We start from the raw sequence: 21,032 nt of genomic DNA on the forward strand, positions 1-21,032 counted from the left end.
AGTTTTTAAATGAAACTTTTTATTATTAAGGGAGAAGAAAATCCAAATCATACATGGCCATGTGTGAAAAAGTGATTGCCCCCCTGTTAAAGCATAACTTAACTGAGATTAATTGAGATCTGTTTGGAAAAAGTTTGGAAAAGGTTATAAAGCCATTTCTAAGTCTTTGGGACTCCAGCGAACCACAGTGAGAGCCATTATCCACAAATGGCGAAAACATGGAACAGGGGTGAACCTTCCCAGGAGTGGCCGGCCAACCAAAATGACCCCAAGAGCGCAGCGACGACTCACCCGAGAGGTCACAAAAGACCCCACAACAACATGCAAAGAACCGCAGGCCTCCCTTGCCTCAGTTAAGGTCAGAATTCAGACTCCACCATTAGAAAAACACTGGGCAAAAACGGCCCGCATGCCAGAGTTCCAAGACCAAAACCACTGCTGAACAAAAAGAACACAGGCTCGTCTCAATTTTGCCAGAAACATCTTGATGATCTCCAAGACCTTTGGGAAAATACACTGTGGTCTGACGAGACAAAACTTGAACTTTTTGGAAGGTGTGTGTCCTCCTCCTTCTTCTTTTCCTTTCGGCTTTTCCCTTCAGGGATTGCCACAGCGAATCAATTGCCTCCATCTAACCCTGTCTTCTGCATCCTCTTCTCTCACACCAACTACCTTCATGTCCTCTTTCACTACATCCATAAACCTTCTCTTTGGTCTTCCTCTAGGCCTCCTGCCTGGCAGTTCCAAACGCAACATCTTTCTACCTATATATATTCCCTATCTCTCCTCTGGACATGTCCAAACCATCTCAGTCTGGCCTCTCTGACTTTATCTCCAAAACCTCTAACATGTGCTGTCCCTCTGACATACTCATTCCTGATCCTATCCTTCCTGGTCACTCCCAGAGAGAACCTCAGCATCTTCATCTCTGCTACCTCAAGCTCTTTCTTCTGTCTTTTCCTCATGGACACTGTCTCTAGACCAAACAACATTGCTGGTCTCACCACAGTTTTGTACACCTTTCCTTTCATTTCAGCTGAAACTCTTCTATCACGCATCACACCTGACACCTTTCTCCACCCGTACCATCATGCCTGTACACGCTTCTTCACCTCTTTTCCACACTCTCCATTGCTCTGGACTGTTGACCCTAAGTACTTCAAATCCTCCACCTTCTTGAGCTCGTCTCCCTGCAACCTCACTCTTCCACTTGGGTCCCTCTCATTCACACACATGTACTCTGTCTTACTGCAGCTAACCTTCATTCCTCTCCTTTCAAGGACAAACCTCCACCTCTCTAGCTTCTCCTCCACCTGTTCCCTGCTCTCACTGCAGATCACAATGTCATCTGCAAACATCATAGTCCATGGAGATTCCTGTCTAACCTCGTCTGTCAGTCTGTCCACCATAGCGAACAAGAAGGCTCAGAGCTGATCCCTGATGCAGTCCCACCTCCACCTTGAACTCCTCTGTCACACCTACAGCACACCTCACCACTGTCTTACAGTCCTCATACATGTTCTGCACCGCTCTAACATACTTCTCTGCCATTCCAGACTTCCTCATACAATACCACAGTTCCTCTCTGGGCACCCTGTCATAAGCTTTCTCCAGATCTACAAAAACGCAACGCAGCTCCGTCTGGCCTTCTCTGTACTTCTCTATCAACATCCTCAAAGCAAATACTGCCTTTTTAGTACTCTTTTTTTTTTTTTTTTTTTTTGGGGGCATGAAACCATACTGCTGCTCGCAAATGCTCACTTCTGCCCTTAGTCTAGCTTCAACTACTCTTTCCCATAACTTCATTGTATGGCTCATCAGCTTTATTCCTCTGTAGTTGCCACAGCTCTGCACATCTCCCTTGTTCTTAAAAATGGGCACCAGTACACTTCTCCTCCATTCCTCAGGCATCTTTTCATGATCTAAGATCCTGTTGAACAACCCAGTCAGAAACTCTACTGCCACCTCTCCTAGATACTTCCAAACCTCTACCGGTATATCATCAGGACCGACGGCCTTTCCACTCTTCATCCTCTTCAATGCCCTTCTCACTTCATCCTGACTAATCTTTGCTACTTCCTGGTCCACAAAGGTCACCTCTTCTAGTCTTTGCTCTCTCTCATTTTCCATGTTCATCAGCTCTTCAAAGTACTCTTTCCATCTTCCCATCACACTCCTGGCACTTGTCAATAGACTTCAATCCCTATCCTTAATCACCCTAACCTGCTGCACATCCTTGCCATCTCTGTCTCTCAGTCTTGCCAACCTGTATAGATCAGTCTCTCCCTCCTTACTATCCAACCTAGCATTGTGTCCCATTTCAGGAAAAAGAAACATAACAGTAAAATATGGTGGTGATAGTGTGATGGTCTGGTGCTGTTTTGCTGCTTCAGGACCTAGAAGACTTGCTGTGATAAATGGAACCATGAATTCTGCTGTCTACCACAAAATCCTGAAGGAGAATGTCCGGCTATCTGTTGGTGACCTCTAGCTGAAAGCAACTTGGGTTCTGCAGCAGGACAATGATCCAAAACACACTAGCAAGTCCACCTCTGAATGGCTGAAGAAAAACAAAATGAAGACTTTGGAGTGGCCTAGTCAAAGTCCTGACCTGATTCCTATTGAGATGCTGTGGCATGACCTTAAAAAGGCGCTTCATGCTGAAAAAGCCTCCAATGTGGCTGAATGACAACAATTCTGCAAAGATGAGTGGGCCAAAATTCCTCCACAGCGCTGTATGAGACTCATTGGTAGTTATCGCAAACGCTTGATTGCAGTTGTTGCTGCTAAAGGTGGCCCAACCAGTTATTAGGTTTAGGGGCCAATCACTTTTCACCAATGGCCATGTAGGTTTGAATTTCTTTCTCAGTTAATAATAAATAGTTTCATTTAAAAACTGCATTTTGCGTGCAGTTGTGTTGTCATTGGCTAATATTTAAATTAGTTTAATCTGTAACATTTAAGTGTGACAAACATGCAAAAAATAAGAAATCAGGAAGGGGGTCAAACAGTTCTTCACATCACTGTAGGTGACAAAGCAAATGAGTGTAATATCTAGTGATATATATCATTAATAATTCATTCACATGCATGCTATTTGGTATTTTCCTGACTGTAATTCAGCTACAACATTCACTGCGCTGTTGTGCATTGACAGGATTTTGGCCTTCTCTGAGGCGCCCATCACGGTGGTACATGTCAGCGTGGACGGGGAGTCTTTAGGGACAGGACAGCCTGCTGGAGGCCCCCTCTACGTGCTGCCCTGGGACCCGTCACGCTACGTCACTGGGCCGCACACCATCCGAGTTCAGGTGGAGGTGGGTACAGGATTCCTTTTCTCTACTTCATTGACGTGTGGTAGATTTTGTTGTTACCACTAGGGAGCACAATCCTACATTTGTTGTGATGTCAGCTTCTATTTCCCAACTTGTGTCCTTTTTGCAAATGAGTCAGGATTCATCGGGGCGGTGGAGCGTGCAGGAGCATCACTTCGCCCTGGGCAACGATGTGACCCCCAGCTTTGGCTTTGCTCAGTCCTTCATCCTGCTGACGGATCACTACGTGGTCGGCCGAGTGGCTTTTGTGCTCACCATGCTGCTCAATGTCGGAGTGCTGCTGTCCTTCAGGTTCATGCCCGTCCTGTCGCACCGAGGTGAGCATAACCAACTCACAATTATTATGGTTGTATTTTAACAATTTATAAATATTGATGCATATAATTATTAAATTAAATCAAACATTATTTCATTGGTTTCTCCTGTCAGCAGGACTGTTCTCTCCCGTGTGCACCTCACTGCGACTGGTCAGTAAAGTGGACAGCTTCTTTTACTCCCTGCTGCTCTTCAACCTGTGCACAGCCTTAGGTGGGTCAGCCCAAATGCTCCCACTGTACGGCTCCCGGATTTGACAGGACCAGTTAAAAGTTTGGAGACAGATTGTCATTCAAAAGAATGGGAAAGTGTCTCCAAAGTTTTGACTGGTACTACTGCACACCATACTCTGAAGACACACTCATGTATCAACTACATAGCAGAATCAAAACTACAAGTAAAAAAAAATTACATAATATGAAATCGTACCTCTGTTATCACAGTTAATTGGTTCCAGATCCGACTGCGATAAGTGAAATTCCGCGAAGTAGGATTCAACATGAAAAAACTGAATATTTTTGTAGTTAGAGCATAGAAAACCTGTTCATGATTTTCTCAATATGAGTTTTAACATTATTAGAGCCCTGTAGACATGAAATAAGACCCCTATTATTGTTTGTTTACATCACATTGCACAGGCTACGGTATCACTGCAAGGACATAATAGACGGCCGCCACTAGCATAGCAAGCTACCGAGCTAACTAGTTAGCCACTCCAATTTAAGAAAACGTTTCAAACGGCGTGGGGAAGAATGACAAAGAAGCCAAAAACTTAGCACTTCCACACTGAATGAGAAGAGAGCCTTTTCCCCCCTCCACACTCGATCTCAGCCGTGGCATGTCGGCTCGGTGCTGCTGGCTGGTTTCCAGGCATTGTGAAAGGTAATGTAATGTAACGTCTTGTCTGATGCAACATTACTGATGCCTGGTGACCACAATACTACATAGAACTTGTCTTTCAATATTTTTGGACTAATAATAGGCCATAGTCAACCACAAAACAGCGATCATTTATTCATTTATTTATTTTTTTTTTTAACGCAGTATAGTGAGGGAGGACCGTATAGCCCCCCCCCCAAATACTCATTATCTTGCTTGCTCACTCGACAGTACATTATTTGATGTAATAGAGACAAATTTTAAAAAAAGATCGCGCCTCCCCCGAGCTGATGAATGATGGCCAGTGAGCCTCTTCAGCCAGGGAAGCGGAGCCAACTCGCCCTGGCTGAGCAGTTTAGTAATCCCTCACCACATCGCGTTTGAAATTTTGCAGCTTCACTCGATCACGGTTTCTCAAAAATATATTAATAAATCATGCCGTTTTGTGGTTGTATACGGCCTATTGTTAGCCAAAACAATGCATATTTCAGCAAATTATATGTAATTTTTGACGCATTTTGACGCATAAATGACGCATTTTCAATCATAAAAATGGCTAAATGGGGTAAAATACAAATGTAAGGCATTTAGAAGACCCATTCAAGGACGTCGTGATAATATGTAGTATTCTACACTGGTCCCCACGTGTCAGTAATGTTGGGTGAGACACACAAGCACCAGACTTGATCGCTGGAACAACACACTTTTATTGCAGGTTTGAATGATTTCACAACAGGCACAACAATCCCCAATGCGGGCCACTGTTGCAGCCGTAACCCACACCAAGCTAAAAGTGAACTCCTGAACCCGCGACGTCACTTCCTGTCCAACACCGAGACACATTTAAAGCAACACACATGAATACAAGTCTTATTTTCTGTCATGTCTACTATATTGGGTAATAGGAGTGTAAAGGTGACTATAGGGGTGTTATTTCATGTCTAGAGGGCTCTAATAATGTTAAAACAAAGCGTATATTAGAAGATTGTAAACAGGTTTTCTAAGCTCTACCTACCAAAATATTCCAATTATAAAGAAGGAAAGCTACATCGTGGAAATTCACTCATCACGGTCGGGTCTGTAACCAAAAAAACGCCTTACATGAGGGATTACTGTAATGCTAACGAAAATTCTTCATAGAATTTAGACCAGGTTAATGTAGCCCTAACAGGATTTAAAAAATTAGCATAATTTGAATGCTTTGTATGCTTTCCGTCACAAGCTTTTGTATTTAAATGAATACGACAAAAACATGCATCCTTTTACTTCGTCTTCTCCAGGGCCGTGGTTCATCGGCGAGCTGATCGACGGCCACAGCGGTGCCTGCTTCGCCTTCGGGATGTTCATCGACGGTCACTTCCTGGAGGGCAGCCTCACTTTTGTTGTGGGAGTCGTTCAGGTGAGGCGGTCACCTTTATTTGCTCATTTTTCATGAGTTTGCTTCTCACATTAGGACTTTTAAAAAATGACCTATTTTTTTCTTTAATATTTCAGCATTATGTAGCTAAAATGACATTATTTTTCCTCATAATATCACAACATTATTGAAAAATTACAACTTTTTTTCCCCTTTATATTTTGACTTTGTTCTTTATTCTTCTTAAAAATGGCTGGTTTTTTTTATTTCTGCGTTTTTTTTTTGTTTTTTTTTATGTCCAACTAGTTCAACTTTCTTCTTGTAAATTTTGTTCTCGTAATATTATGATTTTATTCTGGTCATATCATAACAATTTCTGCAGCCAAGCTTTCCAAAAATTCCAATATAATCGTTGTTTTGTTTGTTTCTCATAATATGAGGACTTAAAAAAAAAAAAAAACGTGTTTCCTTTAACATTATAACTTTATGCAACAAAAATGTTATTTTTGCAAATATTACAACAATACGTATGCTCATAAAGTTAATTTTCCAACTATTTCAACTTTCTTCTTGTACATTTTTTTCTCATAATGACTTCATTCCCATAATATTTTGACTTAATTCTCATAACATTAGAGCATTTTCCACAAGCTAATTGCCAAAAAGTACAATTTAATTGTTTTGTTTGTTTAATGTAATTTTCCAACTAGTTCAACTTACTTCTTCTAAATGTTCTTCTCGGAATATTATGACTTTACTCTCGTAATATAACTTTCTGTAACCGAACTTTCCAAAAAATTCTAATTTAATCATTTTGTTGGTTTCTTATAATATGAGGACTAAACAAAATGTATTTTTAAAATTTTTTTTCAACTTTATGCAACTAACTAAAATGATAAGTTATTTCTCCTCATATTACGATGTTATCCTAAAATGACAACTTTTTCTTGTTTTTCTTGTTAAATTTTATTTTTAGAATGTGCTGCCGGCCGCACATGCTGCAGATTCAATGAGTTTGCTGTGTAAAGAAGGAAAACGTGTGATTGATAATGATGGGGACAGTTTTGACCCTGGAACGGATGAATTCAAAAGAAGTTTTAATAGGAGCAATTGAAGTCGTAATTCCATAGTTTTCTTTTCCGTCCTCCAGCTGCTCTTCTTCAACATGCCGCTCACCTTTTACCTGTGCTGGACCCTCCACCACCGTTACTGCGGCAACACCTTCCGCTCCATGCTCCTGCGGCCGGGCTGGCGCTGGCGAAACGCGGCGGTGCACCTGCTTATGCTGCTGCTGCTCACCTGGCAGGCCCACTCCTGCTACTTCCTGCTGGAGACCTACGGCCCCGTGGCCTTCTTCCTGTCTCCGGTGCGCACGTGGGCACTCGGACTGGGCCTGCTGCTGATCTACCGTGCCTGGACGTGCCCTTTCCTGGCTGTCAAGAGTGTCCCGCTGTCTTGACAGTAAGCCACACACACACACATACACAGTTTCTGTCCGCTATCTCACTCCCTCCATATGATTTACTGGGTTATGCATGTTTAAAACGTAAAGCACCAGTGAGTACACGTGTAAAAACAAAAGAAAACAAAACAACTATACAACACACAACTTTGGATTGTTTACTTGAACTTTAGCACCTTTTTTTCCCCCCCAAAGTGTTGCCTTGGCCCCATGCCACTCCGCCACTGCCAAAGGACGAGTACAACACATCCTAATGATGGCTGGACGTGCCAACAACAAAGTTGTTTACACTATTATCTCTCTACACGATCATGCACAAATATTTCTTTCCGCCGCATCATATCAACACATTTTCTCTCTAACGTGACGATGGCAAGCAAGCTGTTGTTGGGATTCTCAGGAACCCCTCGCAGGATTTCAGGACATTTTTCTACTTCACAGTAGCTTACAAAAAGAATTGTGAGGTGGCTTTAAATAGAGAAAGATGTGAATGTGTTTTAGCTGTGAAATGAACCTCTATGCTGTTTTTTTTTAATTAATGATGATAATATTGTGTGATTTCCACCACCTGCCCACTCCTCCTGCATTGGGAAAAGTATTCCAACATTGTGCAAAGTACCTAAAGGCAGCCAAAACCTCCTAGTCCCGACAACCACTAAATGCCACATTAGGCACATCTGCACAACCTTGACAGACTTTTGCAGTGTTTCCCATACATACATTTATTTGTGGCAACCCACCACAAATAAATTTGGACCACCAGGAATAGAGTTAGCGCTACCCGTTGGCCCTGGCTCATAGACACATGATAATGGGACCGCCGGAGAGTGGAGCTTGTCGTTCCAACTATGTACAGTAGATGGCATCGTAACTCTGCTTCTTAACACGCCACTGGTCTGCCAGAGAAGACAACGTAGCAACAGGGATCAGGGTTGCTAACTTAGCTTTTTTTTTTTTTTTTTTTTTTATACTAGCTTTTTTTCGACGAGACTACCAACAAATCCGGTGACTTTTTTTGGTCTTATTGGACACTTTTGGAGACTCTTAACACAGGGGTGTCCAAAGTACAGCCTGGGGGCCATTTGTAGCCCTGTGACTGTTTTTTTTTTTTTTTAATTGGCACATTCTAAAAATACAATTAACAAGAAAACAGCAAAATGGTAAAAAAAATCATCATCAGTCATTTTAGAGGTGTGACGAGACACCCGAGACGAGATTTTAGCATTACTTAGCATTACTAAGAAAAGTAAAAAAAAGACAATCTATTGCAATCTGCTAATTTAATTTTTACTATGTTACACTGCACTCTGTGTGTATGCTAGCTGCCCCGCCTCCACCCACCGAGGCAAAGAGACTGTATGACTGACAAAAGGGCTCACTCCATTCATGCTGTTGTTTTAACAAATGTGCCAAGGTACTGAAACCAGAGTGAACCCTCTTCCTGCCTGTTTTGGAGGCGGGAGACGAGGAAAACGGATATGCATGCACATGGCACCATATTAAGGCCGGCAAAATGATCAAGTTCATTTTCATTTATTGTGTGATTAAATCATTTATTGTCCCAGGCTTGCCCACCAGAAATGAAGCAGAAATCTTGTCGTGTTTTAATCTTTGAGATCTTGTGACAGCCCTATATTACTAGAAAAAAGTCCAATTAGGAAAAACATGTCATTTTTAGAAGCATTAAGTTGAACTATTACGTTATTTTCTAAAGTTGGAATGTTATGAGAAACAAAACAAAGATTGAAGTTGCAAATTTTGGAAAATTAGGTTGAAGAAAAGTTATGATATTATAGAATAAAGTCAGATTATTATGAGCAAAAGTTATTATCAATTTATGAGAATAAATTCACAATCTGAGGAAAAATTGACTTGTAATTTTTAGAAGCATAAAGTTCAAATATTAAAGGGAAAAATGTTTTTTTTCTGAAGTTGTAATATTATGAGAAACAAATTAGGTAGCAAATTTTGGAAAAGGTTATGATATTATGACAATAAAGTCATAACATTGCAAGAATGATATATCACTTCTTTACATATCTACATGGGTTGTTTTACACAGGCAGCCCTTGCATCCTTTCATTTTTAGCATGTGGCCCTCGATGGAAAACGTTTGGACACCCCTGCTCTAAAATGTACGCACGTTTCGCTCTTCTCAGCCGGTCCTGATGAGAGCCCCCTCTCGCCCCCATCATTTTTTTTATTTTATTTTTTTGCCAGCACACTCAACTGTGTAAAGAAGTACTTAATAAGAATATTTCATTCATTCAGATCCAGGATGTGTTATTTTAGTGTTCCCTTTAATTTTTTGGAGCAGTGTATGTACAGCAGGTAGCCTCTTAGCATCTACATGGGTTGAAGTACAAAATGGAAAATATCAAAGTGTCCCGTCCATCCTTTGATTTTTTCCAGTGTGCTGCCCTTAATGAAAAAGGTTTCAAGTAACATTACGGACACCTGGTGGCCAATGTAGAATCCTACATATCATCACAACATTTTTGAATGCATCTTCTGAATGCCTTATTTGTATTTTACTTAATTTAGCCATTTTTTATGTTTAAATGCTTAATTTAAGCAAAAAAAAGTAAAATTTACTTTTTTAAAAAATGCAATTTTTGACCAACATTAGGCCATATTCAACCACGAAACAGCATGATTTATCGACTTAAATATTTTGGGAAAAAACGTGAGTGACAAGGGATTACTATATTTGTTTCACCTTTTGTCTCCCACAGTGTCCATTAAAAATCCCACACACACGCATCACGGTCAATTGTGCGCATCATCGCGCTCTTGCAACCCTCCCGCCACAAATAGATGGCAGTCCTGTGGGAAACACTGTTTTCACTGTATTCACTTAACAATGTTTCTTTTGTGGCTGTAAGGCTAGTGTTTGTAACAACATGCCAAGCATATTGTTAAATGAATGCATTCAAGTGAGCATTACTGTGCACAGCTTCCCTCACGATGCCTCATCTACCCTCCAGGGGGCACTACCGAACAAGACTGCACCTCCGCTAGTTCCCTAGCCATTTCATTAAGCATGGGGAGTGTCGATCAAATGATAATTGATACCCGCTGGTGTCAGTGTGAGTGTCACTGTCCTGTACAAGTGATGTGCACATAAATAAACCTTCAGCCACTGTGCTTTTACGATACGCTGCTGTTCACTGACATTTAGTATGTTCACACACACACACAGAAATGAAAGAGGGTGTTTATGACTGGAAAAAAGGGAGCAACCATGTTTTTTGTTGGGTTTTTTTCAATTAATGGTTTATAGTGCTGTGGAATAAAAATGTTCTATACAATATATTGCTTTGTGTCGTCAGTGGCATATCTTTATAATCTGCTTGCCCAGGTTTCCCCCTTCCATCATTGAGCAGAAGGCAACTGCAAGAAAAAACAAACTGCTGCAAATTTTGTAAATGTCACAAAGAAAAAAAAAGCCCATACCTCCCATATTTTCGATGCCATCCGCGACGGTTTCCAGCACCTGCATCGTCAAAGCAATTTGAAAATAAATGACGTGACGTACACAAGATTTAAAAGTTAAATAGAACTTGCTACCAAATAAAGCGATCTGGATCCAATTTGGATTCAACTTAACTCGACATGAACCTGTCCAGGATTGCTGGAGCCTATCCCAGCTGACTTTGGGCGATAGGCAGGGTTACACCCTGGACAGGCCGAGAAATTCAGGTGGAGAATTTTTTTAAATTATACACAGTTTGAGAAATACGGTACATTTATAGAAATAAAGTGGTCATTTCGGGTACTATATACGGTAAGCGTTGGAAGTTCACATACACATTAAAAACTGTTAAAAAACAATTATGCAGTGAAATTTTTAGACCAGTTGGAAATTGCAAGAATGTACATAGGCCTGTCACGATCAATCGAACAATAGAAAAAAACAGTAGTCAATAATTGTGCGACATGTACGTATGACTGTTCCATTTCCTCGTCTTGCTGTAGCACCCAGGCTGGATGACAAGGCTAGGCTAGTAGCTACCTAGTGATTGAATACACTGAGTGCAAGCTAGCAGTTATCGAGCAAACGCTAGTATGAATGAAAACACAAATGCCACAATTCCAGTGTGGATGTGCTGTGGGGCATTCGTCCCGGCAATTGGCGCTTGCTGGGGCTTTTGATCGGCGAAGTGAATGTATACTGCTGGGCGGCGCAAGCTAGCGATACCCAGGGTATGTGAAGTGGTGACGCCCCGCGATTCGTAAGTGCTATAGCATGCATCTTCTGTGCCTCACACAGATACACTACACTTGAGTACCATCTAGTGGCTCAAATGTGACATGACAGTCATCATTGAATGATAAACGTAATGATAAGTTTTTTAAAAATGTCAATTATCGACCAGCAAAATTTGTACATTTTTGTACTGTTTGATCGTAAGGAGGTTCTAAGTAGAGCTTCAAAATGCAAAAAGAAAAAATGGGAGTGAGACCAAACATTTTTTGAGTAAGCAATTTATTGCAAACAAGCATTAAATTAAAATGGGCTGTTGATCAGCTGATCAAAAGTTTGAGAGCACAGCCTTAAAAGCCAAAATTTGGGCAAAAACGTGGACTGAATGTGATTTAGTGTCAGGTATTCACACTGTCATGATCTCTTGATGGCAAAGGCAAAAAGCTTTCTCTCTTTGAATGCGGTGGGATTGTTGATCTGCATAAGCAAGGCCTCTCGCATTGCTGCTGAGGTTGGACGCAGTCAGTCATTTGAAACTTCTTCAAACATGCTGAGGGTTATGGATCAAAAAAGTCAAGTGGTAGACCGAAAAAAATGTGCCGTAAGATCTAGGGATGCTCCGATCAATTGGCCACCGATCAGCACGTGTTAATTTCTGCGAAAAATCACGTCTTCGGCATGTCAACGCTGATCACAAAAGCCGACCCCTGTGGCTAGCACTATTGCAGACCACAGTGATGTGCAGCGTAGTGTCTTGCCCCAACATCTTGGGTAGCGTCGCCTCCCCACTTTCCTTTAGGCGTGCCAAAACAAAAACAATCATGTGTGCCGTGTGGAACTTAACTGCCAACACATGCCACGAAAACCATCTTACGTTAAAAAGCTTTCATTTCATACGGCATTTGAAGAACAAACACTCGACGGAGTATGGAGGAGGATGGCTTCCAACGCTACTGACATGACAAGGAGATCCACCTGAGATGTTTTCCACACGGCACAGTGGAGTGGGCGCCATCATGATCCTTCAATGGAACAATGGAGCTTCAGGTTGTGCAGGGGCGTCAAAACGGTAGCTGGCTATGTGGAGATGCTGCGGGAGGAATCCTTCATGGCTGAAGGCCCCCGTCTGTGTGGTAATGACTGGCTTTTTCAACAGGACAACGCTGCACTTCACAAAAGGACTTCTTCCAGAGGAATAAGCTCACTCTTTTGGACCATCCTGCGTGTGCCTTGGATTTTAATCTTATGGAGAACATTTGGGGATGGATGGCAAGGAAAGTTTACAAAAATAGACATCAGTTCCAGACAGTGGATGCCCTCCGTGAAGCCATCTTCACCACCTGGAGCAACATTCCCACTAGCCTCCTGGAAACACTGGCATCAAGCATACCCAAACCCATTTTTCAGCTGATGAACAAGGATGGCGCAGCTACTCATTACTCACTCCTTTTTTCAACATTTTATTCCTATTTTAGGGGGGTTTCAGGGTTTTTCCGAGCAATGGTCTTAAACTTCTGATCAACTGATGAACAGCCTGTTTTACTTTGATTGTTTGCAATAAATAGCTTACTCAAACATTGTCTCACTCCCATTTCTTCTTTTTGTATTTTGAAGCAGTACTGGAGATTGTCGGTGATCTCTTTAAGATCCAACAGTGCAAACATGTTAGTGTATATACACATAGTGATATACTGTGTGTACTGCATTTTTTTTTACACATTTAACACTTAAATGTGTAAAAAATAATTATGAGTGTTTCTTATGGGATGTTGGGAGGTGGCCTCAATAGACTAACCTGCGATTTTGCAATTTTCAGTTTATTTCTTTTTTTTAAGTGTAAAACTTAACGTTAAAAAAAATGTAAGAAAAAAAACAAAAACTGATTTTTCATCAGTGTTTTATGAAATCATTAATGTGTCGAGTGTGTATTGCGGATAAAAATGAATGGGAAATTCCACCATTCAAGATTCAAGATTCAAGATTCAAGAGAGTTTTATTGTCATTCCTCCTCACCTTGACCTGTCCGGTTGTGACCAAGCGACTGAGCTCACCCAGGGCAGCGTCAGCTTTGTTCATGTAACGGAGCACCATGAATCTCTCCCTGCTGATCTTCTTCCTGTCAAGATTCTCCTGCGTTTCCTGGCTCAAGGGCGGCGGGTAGGGGACGTCCTTGTTGTACTGCGAGATCTGGCCACACAGGATGACGTGGCCGCAGTCATTCATCTGCGAGGGAGACACAAAATGGAGAAAAGGACTCAAAATCGTCTTCATTGTCTACAAAAACACCTACCGTACGTCAGGCTCCTGGAAGACTGTAAATTGCCTCAAGTTCACAAAAACAGAGTTTATTAAAGACTCCATATTTTCAAAAAGACGATTGTTTGCGTCAGCAAGGACTGAATTGTCTGTCCAAAAGCACGCACAGGAGCTTCATTGAGGAAGTAACCTAAATCGTCTCTTGTGTATGAGAAAACACGTACATTAGGTCCACTGAGGTCAGTTTACGAAACAAGTGTGTAAATAAAAATGTGCCATTAATATGTCTTCAGTGTTTACAACAACCTGTATGTTTGGTTCACCCAAAACTGTTTCCGAAAATGCGTACAGTCTTAATTGTCGTCAGTGTTTTACGAAAGCACATACGTTGGGTTTGTTAAAGACTAAGGGGGTATACTGCCAAAGGGGCTCAACAAAAGCAGGTTTTTGTGCTCAAGATGCAGCTCAACAAATCCAAAATTACCCAAACAGAGTTCATTGGTACTGCAACTGTGGTTATCAACTTTATCGAGTTCGGTTCCCTGCTTTGTGATCAGTGTGCATTTCACATAAAAGGAGGCGTTTGACGTATTATTCTACTTCCGTGCAAAGATGAAGCGATCCCGGACGATGTATTTTACACAGGATGCGCAAGTAATTATGGAGCGTTATGAGGAGTTCTAAAAGATTATCGTTGCCAAAAAGCAACACTGTCGCCGCCAATACGGCGAGGGAAGACAACAACTGTCTTGTCATTTGTGAATGATGTCTATATTGTTTTCATATTTTCCTGATGTCAGTTATAGAACGTGTGTGTGTGTATGTTTTATTAAAAGTGAGGCTGAGTGCGCAGGCAATAAATGTTCCTTTTTTTGTTGTTTTTTTACTGTCAGGATGAACACGCAAATCTACTGTCTCTGTTCAAAACAAAGACTTTTTGGACAGCTAGTGACTCACATTTCCCTATACGTAAAACACTTTATTCATAGTCATGTCAAAGTGAAGTCATTAATTATACTCATCTTATCTGTGACAAATAAGCACAAAGTTGACTGAGGAGTTATCAGTCTGCTCATGAGACATGCTGTACCTAGTGACGACCACTAGGTGGCAGTGCTGACAGGTTTTGGGCCAACTTTTTTATTGCAGTTGATTGATGCCTCTGAGTGCTTATTGTAAATATTGTAAGATAAAAAAGACCAACAGAGTGAGTACTCACACAGGGACTGATGTGACATACAGTGGTGTGAGGAAGCGTTTTTGCCCCCCCCCTGCCTGATTTCTTATTCTTTTGCATGTTTCGATCAGCGCTCTTGCGGTCATTTTGGTTGGCCGGCCACTCCTGGGACGGTTCACCACTGTTCCATGTTTTCGCCATTTGTGGATAATGGCTCTCATTGTGGTTTGCTGGAGTCCCAAGGCTTTAGAAATTACTTTATAACCTTTTCCAGACTGATAGATCTGAATTAATCTAAGTTAATTTACATTTTGACAGAGGGTGCAATCACTTTTTCACACAGGGTCATGTAGGTCTGGATTTTTTTCTCCCTCAATAGTAAAAAGATTTATTTAAAAACTGCATTTTGTGTTCCGTTGTGTTGTCATTGACTAATATTTCAATTTGTTTGATGATCTGAAACATTTAAGTGTGTTGTAAACGTTTACTGTCTGAATCTTGTTTACTAAAACATGCTTGGCTAATTGTAGAGCAAATTGGCTTGAGTGTTTCCGAAAACACATACATTTGTTGGCGACTGTCTTGTCTCCTATGTCTTTGATGTCGTCTACAGAAACGCATATGCTAATTTCTGACTGAGTGTCTCACAAAAAAACTGCTTTGCGGTACCTGAGCAATGACGGCGTCACTGATGGCTCCTCCCACGTTGTCAAAGTAAACGTCGATACCATCGGGGCAGCACTCCCGCAGACCACCGGCGACGTCTTGTTGCCGATAGTTGACCGCACTGGAAAAGCCCAACACTTCCACAAGAGCTTTGCACTTCTCCTCAGAACCGCAGATCCCGACCACCCTGGTGCACCCGTCTAGGCGGCCAATCTGGACGTAGGACAGGTATGCTATTATTGCTCACCAAGAATAATCTTAAGAGTGGAGTTAATTACCTGTCCCGCTATCGAGCCACACGCTCCGGCTGCTCCGCTGACCACCAGTGTTTGATTGGCACCTTTGGTCACGTGACCCTTCTCTCTCATGCCCAACAGTGCAGTCAGACCCGTGATGCCAACGGCGCCCAGAAAGTAGGAAATATGTCCATCCACCAACGATGGATTCACCTGTGGCACAAAGACGGAGGAGGGTTAATGCATCCGTGAGGATGAACATCATCATTTTTTAATGGCGTGCACTACTTCAACCAGCAGGGGCGCTACTGAGTTAGGCTTAACTAGTTTGATCAAATACGTCCCTACAGTAGAGTCAAGCATCTCCTGATTGCTAATGTTACAGCACATTAAACCTTCTCTAGGATGCTTCCTTTCACAGCAGCATGGCTCTGCCAAGGCCAGTTGAAGGATGTGACCACGTCTCCCTCACGGAATGCGCTGTGTCGGCTTGATTCCACCACGCCGACCCCTCCGCCATCCACACACTCCGACAGCTGCCATGGAGTCAGGTACTCGGCACCTGTGTCTTCATTCATCCTGCATCTCTAGGATGCACCGCCCATGAGGGTTAATTCAGTGCTTCTTAATTCAATACTTGATTAATCTATAATATTTTAAAACAATATCGTTTTTTGTGTTTAATACCATATAAGGGTCCACTGAGAGATAAAGGGTCCTAACTAGGACCTCCTCCTGTTGCAGATCAAGTGCAATGGTTGTCTCTTCCAGGCGGAAATTTGCAGGAACTGGAATCCCATTTGACCCTCGACAAACATGAGCAACAAAAATGTAAAAAAAAAAAAGTCAGTAATGCTGCAAAAGGCATGATAGACAAGTCTTTGGAACATTCCCTGGATTGACAGGCTTAACAAAAAGTACCAACCTGGTCTGGAGTTGAGAACTACTTTCTTTGCGTTCATCCTTCAAAGTCAATTGGAGGCACATCTAATGTGCAGTGTTTGTATCGGCATAAAGTTCAACGCAAGATAAATATCACGCTAACATCCGGTTTAGCCAAACACTCGTATCGCTTCATGTTATGTTGCCTTTAAGATCATTTACATTGAAACCAAAACATAAGCATGTAATTTAGTGGCTGAAATTGTATTACCATCTTGAAAATGAATGAAAGCGATGTGAGGCGGTATTTTCTGAAAGTGCGACGTCACTATGTCTTCGAGGCAGGAAGTACCTTTCATTACTCTTTGCCCTGGTGTCCCCCCCACCATAGCGGTTCGGGCAGCAACGGTGACTCACTAATTTTCCGCGTTTTGTTGTGCGGGTCATTTTCTCCACTTCATCTGCACATTTCGGACATAAACACCCTGCACTTGAACTAAAACTTACTTGGCTGGTTTTAACATCACATTTTTTGGTGCAGTAGTTGCGTTTAATCATCTATCGTCGTCAAAGATGCATTGCGGGGACAGCTTTGGGGCCTCCTTGGTAGCTAACATGTCTACCCGGAGAAGTGACGCCTTGTGGAGGAATTTGTCATAACAGATAACAGATAGCAGATAGCCGTCGGGCAACTTTACAAGTCAAAAGGGAAAGAGTGGGCGAAAGTCGTGGAAGAAGCCAGAAGAAGCGTAAGTTTTGTTGTGTTTTTTGTGTGGCTGGTTAACTGATTGTTAGCCGCTTTGTATTTGTAGCTTTGTTGCTAGCCTCAACTGACCCCAACACACACACATACACGCACCAAATGTCAACTTCCCACGACCCAAACCTGTGGATTTAGCAGTACTACATATACAAATGTTTTCAGGCTGTGCACTCTGCTTTATGTCTTTGCAGTTTTGTGTAAGCACTACAAGATACGTATGTTTTAAAGGCCACATATTATGCAAAAGTGACAAGCCCTAACAGTAACAGTAAAGCCTGTTTGTGAGCACCAAACGTAAAAAGGCTCTATCATCGCCCCCACTTGTTTGCTTCATTCTTGGCAGAAGAGGCGCTCAAACGCATGCTTTTGAAGTTTTGCTGCTGTTCATGACGTCATGAAGGAAAGACCTCCTTCCTGGGAGACACAATACAGCCTCTGACCCGCCTCTAGCACCTCGTGTACACGCCCACCACTTTCCAAAGGACATTAGTGTAAAAAAAGAGGCGGGAAAAGGCTTCACTGCATATCTTAAAATGCAGTCGGCTACAGACGTGGGAGCTGTAAAGCAGACCAATCCAGCATCACCACAAACAACTTAATTCCAACGCACTATTGTGGCACCTCTGACACTTAAAAAAAAACGTTTCAACGTTTTGCAATTTTTCAGTGTTGCTAACATTGAATAATTATTGAATTGTTACATTTGTTATACATTATGTAAAAGTGTGAAAAGATTGTGCTGTCTGAAGCACCCGTGGTGATGTACACTGTTTACATTACACTCAATTCATGTATAACTTTCAGTGGTGAATCTCTTTGTAACGACATTCTCTCCCCAGTGAACGTGCGTGTGCGTGTGTGTGTGTGTGTGTGTGTGTGTGTTGGAATTTCCCGTACAGCCTGTCGTGATCGAGCTTGCTCGGTAAATTACGGCGCCCGAAAGCTTTGTCACAGGAAAAGCCCTAGTATGGGCACGGATGTGGGCGTGGTTGAGGCGGCAAGATTGCGAAAGGGGGACAAGGGGAGGGGCTTGGGAGCAGCGCGACCGTCTAGCGTGCAAAGCCGTGTCGTCAATTTAATGGCAGCGTTTTTTTTTATTCTCTGTGCAATCACAACGCAATCATGTGCAATAGACGGCGGCGCTGTTAGCACATCCGGTTAGCGTGGCTCTTGTTTACGCGCCCTTCCACACCTCCTGTGGGGAGGGGGAGGTGAGGGTAGGCGAGTGAGGTCAGCAGCCTAGCATGAGTCAACCTCAGGGAGGCATGCAAGCAGTCATCGCCGCAGGTCCGGATCGTTCGGTGAGGAGGTTCTTGTTCGCCATCATCCAGCAGCTTTCATAACGCGCCTCGTAAGTATCACTGCCAGGAGGCCATGTTGTTGTTATAGTTGTTGTTGTTGTCGTCGTCGTCGCCCACTGTGCGTGTTGTGTAAAGTTGCTACACGTGTGACAGCCTTTGTTGACATGTTGAAACCTCCCTCCTCCCCGCACTTTTTAAAAATTATTTTGCTTCACTTTGCTGCAGGCTTTAGTGGCTGGATAATCCCCCCCTTTTTCCCTCCCCGACAAAGGCTGTCTCCTAAATAGCTGAGCTTGCTTGCTGGCTGCACAGGGACTGGTGTGAAGGCAAGATCTGGAGCGGAGGGGGTCTGCTTGCCTTCCTGTGTCTCACTATTTTGCAGCGTGCAGCAAGCAAGAGGTCTTGAATGTGGCAACCGGATTAGGGCGGCTAGTGGTGCTTGACATTTATTTTTGGTGTTCATTTCTTGCCTTTGAATTTAATGTGCAAGGCTGCACGCCCCCCCCCCCCCCCCCCCCCCGACCTCCTCATCTCCTCAATATTGCAAGCATGCGTCTCATCCAAGTGCATCTTTGTCATTGAGGTTTCCTGGGATATGAACATCACATGGCATTGCAGTCACAGGGAGTGAGCATGCTGTGCCTGTGCGTGCGCGCGTGCGTGCCTGTGTGTGTGTGCGCGGTCGGTTTCGGCCCCCCGAGCAAGCGTGCAGGATACGAACAGCTGCAGCCGTCTATTTTAAGGAGGCTCGGTGAAGGGAACAGGGTGACAATTGCAGAGCACTTCCTAGGTTTGTCAGAGTTGGGGCCTCTTTTTTTGCGCAAAGTCGACAAGCTGCGCATTAAAGTATGAGTGTGTGTGTCATCTTGTTGAGCAGTCACTTTTGTGTACTCGCACTAGGCTTGGGCTCGGGCTGGATTATTGTGAGTCGCCTGATCCGTGCTCAAGCGCAGCACGCTTGGAAGAGGCGGGCCCAGCACGGCTGTCTGGGCCCGGCTGTCTATACGCGAGCATGTGTGCCTGTCCTATATCGTTATCTGGGTGGTGGCATGGTCGTCTCCTAACCTGAAGGTTACTGGTTCGATCCTCCATATTGAAGTACCCCTGGGGAAGATGTTGAACCCCAGTGGCTCCTGATGCTGCGTCATCCCCCGGTAAATGTGGTAAAAGAGTCAAAGCGCTATTAGTACCTTGAAGGTGAATTTATAATTCATATATATCGATAATGCGATGGTTAATGATAACCACTTCCCAGCGTTTGTGTAATGAAGCGATGACACACGCAAACATGTAAAGCAGCATGAGCGGGCTGTTAAGATGGATCGACACTGTGACACAATGTAAACACATGGTTCACTTCCTATTATGCACAAGTGACTTTTTAAATGCTGTTATGAGAGCCTGTTTATGAGCTATCACCCTCACTTGTGTGCTCCGCTTTTGAGAGCTCACGTCTCACGTTTTTGCGGCTTTTCATGACGTCATGACGGGATAAACCTTCTTCCCTCATGGACTTGATGCCGCCTCTAGCTCTCCCCTAGCTAGGTCAGCCCGCCCTCGTGTATGCGCCCACCACTTTGTAAATTAACAGGCTTCGCTGCACATCTTAAAATAAAGCTTTGCCAGCCCTGTCCAACCCTTTAAAGCAGTGGAAATACTTGCAATACATCGGAGAAATACTTGCAATTAGTCTTAGGCAATTAGGCTTTGTTTTAAAAGTAAACAGAGTAGCCATTTACATTTCCACATCCAAGTGTCATAATTTTCATGTATGCTTAGCACCATGCCACTAGCATTTTTTTGTTTCTGCAATGCAACGGCAAATGAGCCACGAGCCGCGAATGGCCCCTGAGCCTTACTTTGGTCACCCCTACTCTGTCACTCTCTCTCTCTCTCTCTCTCTCTCTCTCTCTCTCACCCTCTCTTAACCTCTGCATGCCTGTTGCGTGCGCTGCTACCTCTGGTTGGGTTTTGGGGTCTGGACTCTTGGCTGGGGCTTGCGGTTTGTGTGCCCGGAGAGCAGCTCAGTGGACAAAAAGCGTGCCTGTTGGTAAACTCGCCGGGAGGGGCGGGCACTGATGTGATAATACTTTTTTTTAACGATACTCTCGTGGTGAACCAGCAAAGTCTCAAAGATCGACTGGTGGCTCGCGATCGACATGTTGGCGACCCCTGCCTTATAGGCACTTTGTGCAG

At 43.1% G+C, this 21,032-nt stretch overlaps 3 protein-coding genes across 12 annotated transcripts in view; 2 read left to right on the forward strand and 1 right to left on the reverse strand.

The window, feature by feature from the left end:
- The window catches only part of tmem62 (transmembrane protein 62), a 20,893-nt gene extending 10,232 nt beyond the window's left edge, over positions 1-10,661 (forward strand). For 2 of the 4 annotated variants that reach the window (XM_054795454.1, XM_054795457.1), the window contains 5 exons: positions 3,158-3,317; positions 3,454-3,652; positions 3,765-3,863; positions 5,810-5,928; positions 7,037-10,661. In XM_054795454.1, coding sequence (XP_054651429.1) covers positions 3,158-3,317; positions 3,454-3,652; positions 3,765-3,863; positions 5,810-5,928; positions 7,037-7,345 — 886 coding nt within the window. In that variant the 3' untranslated portion in view covers positions 7,346-10,661. The remainder of the gene's footprint in view (positions 1-3,157; positions 3,318-3,453; positions 3,653-3,764; positions 3,864-5,809; positions 5,929-7,036) is intronic. The other 2 variants (XM_054795455.1, XM_054795456.1) reach the window with 2 other exon arrangements.
- ptgr2 (prostaglandin reductase 2) lies at positions 10,190-17,340 on the reverse strand. Of its 6 annotated transcripts, none has more exons than XM_054795460.1 (8): positions 16,816-17,316; positions 16,578-16,696; positions 16,286-16,477; positions 15,933-16,103; positions 15,658-15,867; positions 13,607-13,790; positions 10,805-10,844; positions 10,190-10,741 (listed from the first exon to the last, which is right to left on the reverse strand). In XM_054795460.1, the coding sequence occupies exons 1-8, from the start codon at positions 16,850-16,852 to the stop codon at positions 10,618-10,620; spliced, it is 1,077 nt and encodes a 358-aa protein (XP_054651435.1). In that variant the 5' UTR covers positions 16,853-17,316; the 3' UTR covers positions 10,190-10,617. The 6 variants fall into 6 exon arrangements, with proteins under 6 accessions (XP_054651435.1, XP_054651438.1, XP_054651436.1 ...); XM_054795463.1 differs by having other exon boundaries at positions 13,569-13,790; positions 16,816-17,165; XM_054795461.1 differs by having other exon boundaries at positions 13,607-13,778; positions 16,816-17,162.
- Positions 17,183-21,032, forward strand: part of mideasb (mitotic deacetylase associated SANT domain protein b) — a 27,937-nt gene continuing 24,087 nt past the window's right edge. Inside the window, exon 1 of one of the 2 annotated variants that reach the window (XM_054795453.1) lies at positions 17,183-17,521. The gene's annotated coding sequence lies outside the window, so the exon portion shown is untranslated. Of the gene's footprint in view, positions 17,522-17,564; positions 18,887-21,032 lie in introns of those variants that run through there. The other variant, XM_054795451.1, reaches the window with a different exon arrangement.

This window comes from Dunckerocampus dactyliophorus, chromosome 13 (genome assembly GCF_027744805.1).
Source record: "Dunckerocampus dactyliophorus isolate RoL2022-P2 chromosome 13, RoL_Ddac_1.1, whole genome shotgun sequence".
NCBI classification, from domain to species: domain Eukaryota; kingdom Metazoa; phylum Chordata; class Actinopteri; order Syngnathiformes; family Syngnathidae; genus Dunckerocampus; species Dunckerocampus dactyliophorus.

What these genes read in the sequence shown, in the direction of transcription:
- ptgr2 (XM_054795460.1), bottom strand. Translation starts at nt 16,852, where the DNA reads ATGAACGCAAAGAAAGTAGTTCTCAACTCCAGACCAG. An exon ending in AGTTCTCAACTCCAGACCAG is followed by an intron (nt 16,697 to 16,815) that starts GTTGGTACTTTT and finishes ATGTTTGTCGAG; the next exon opens with GGTCAAATGGGATTCCAGTT. An exon ending in GTGGCTCGATAGCGGGACAG is followed by an intron (nt 15,868 to 15,932) that starts GTAATTAACTCC and finishes TCCTACGTCCAG; the next exon opens with ATTGGCCGCCTAGACGGGTG.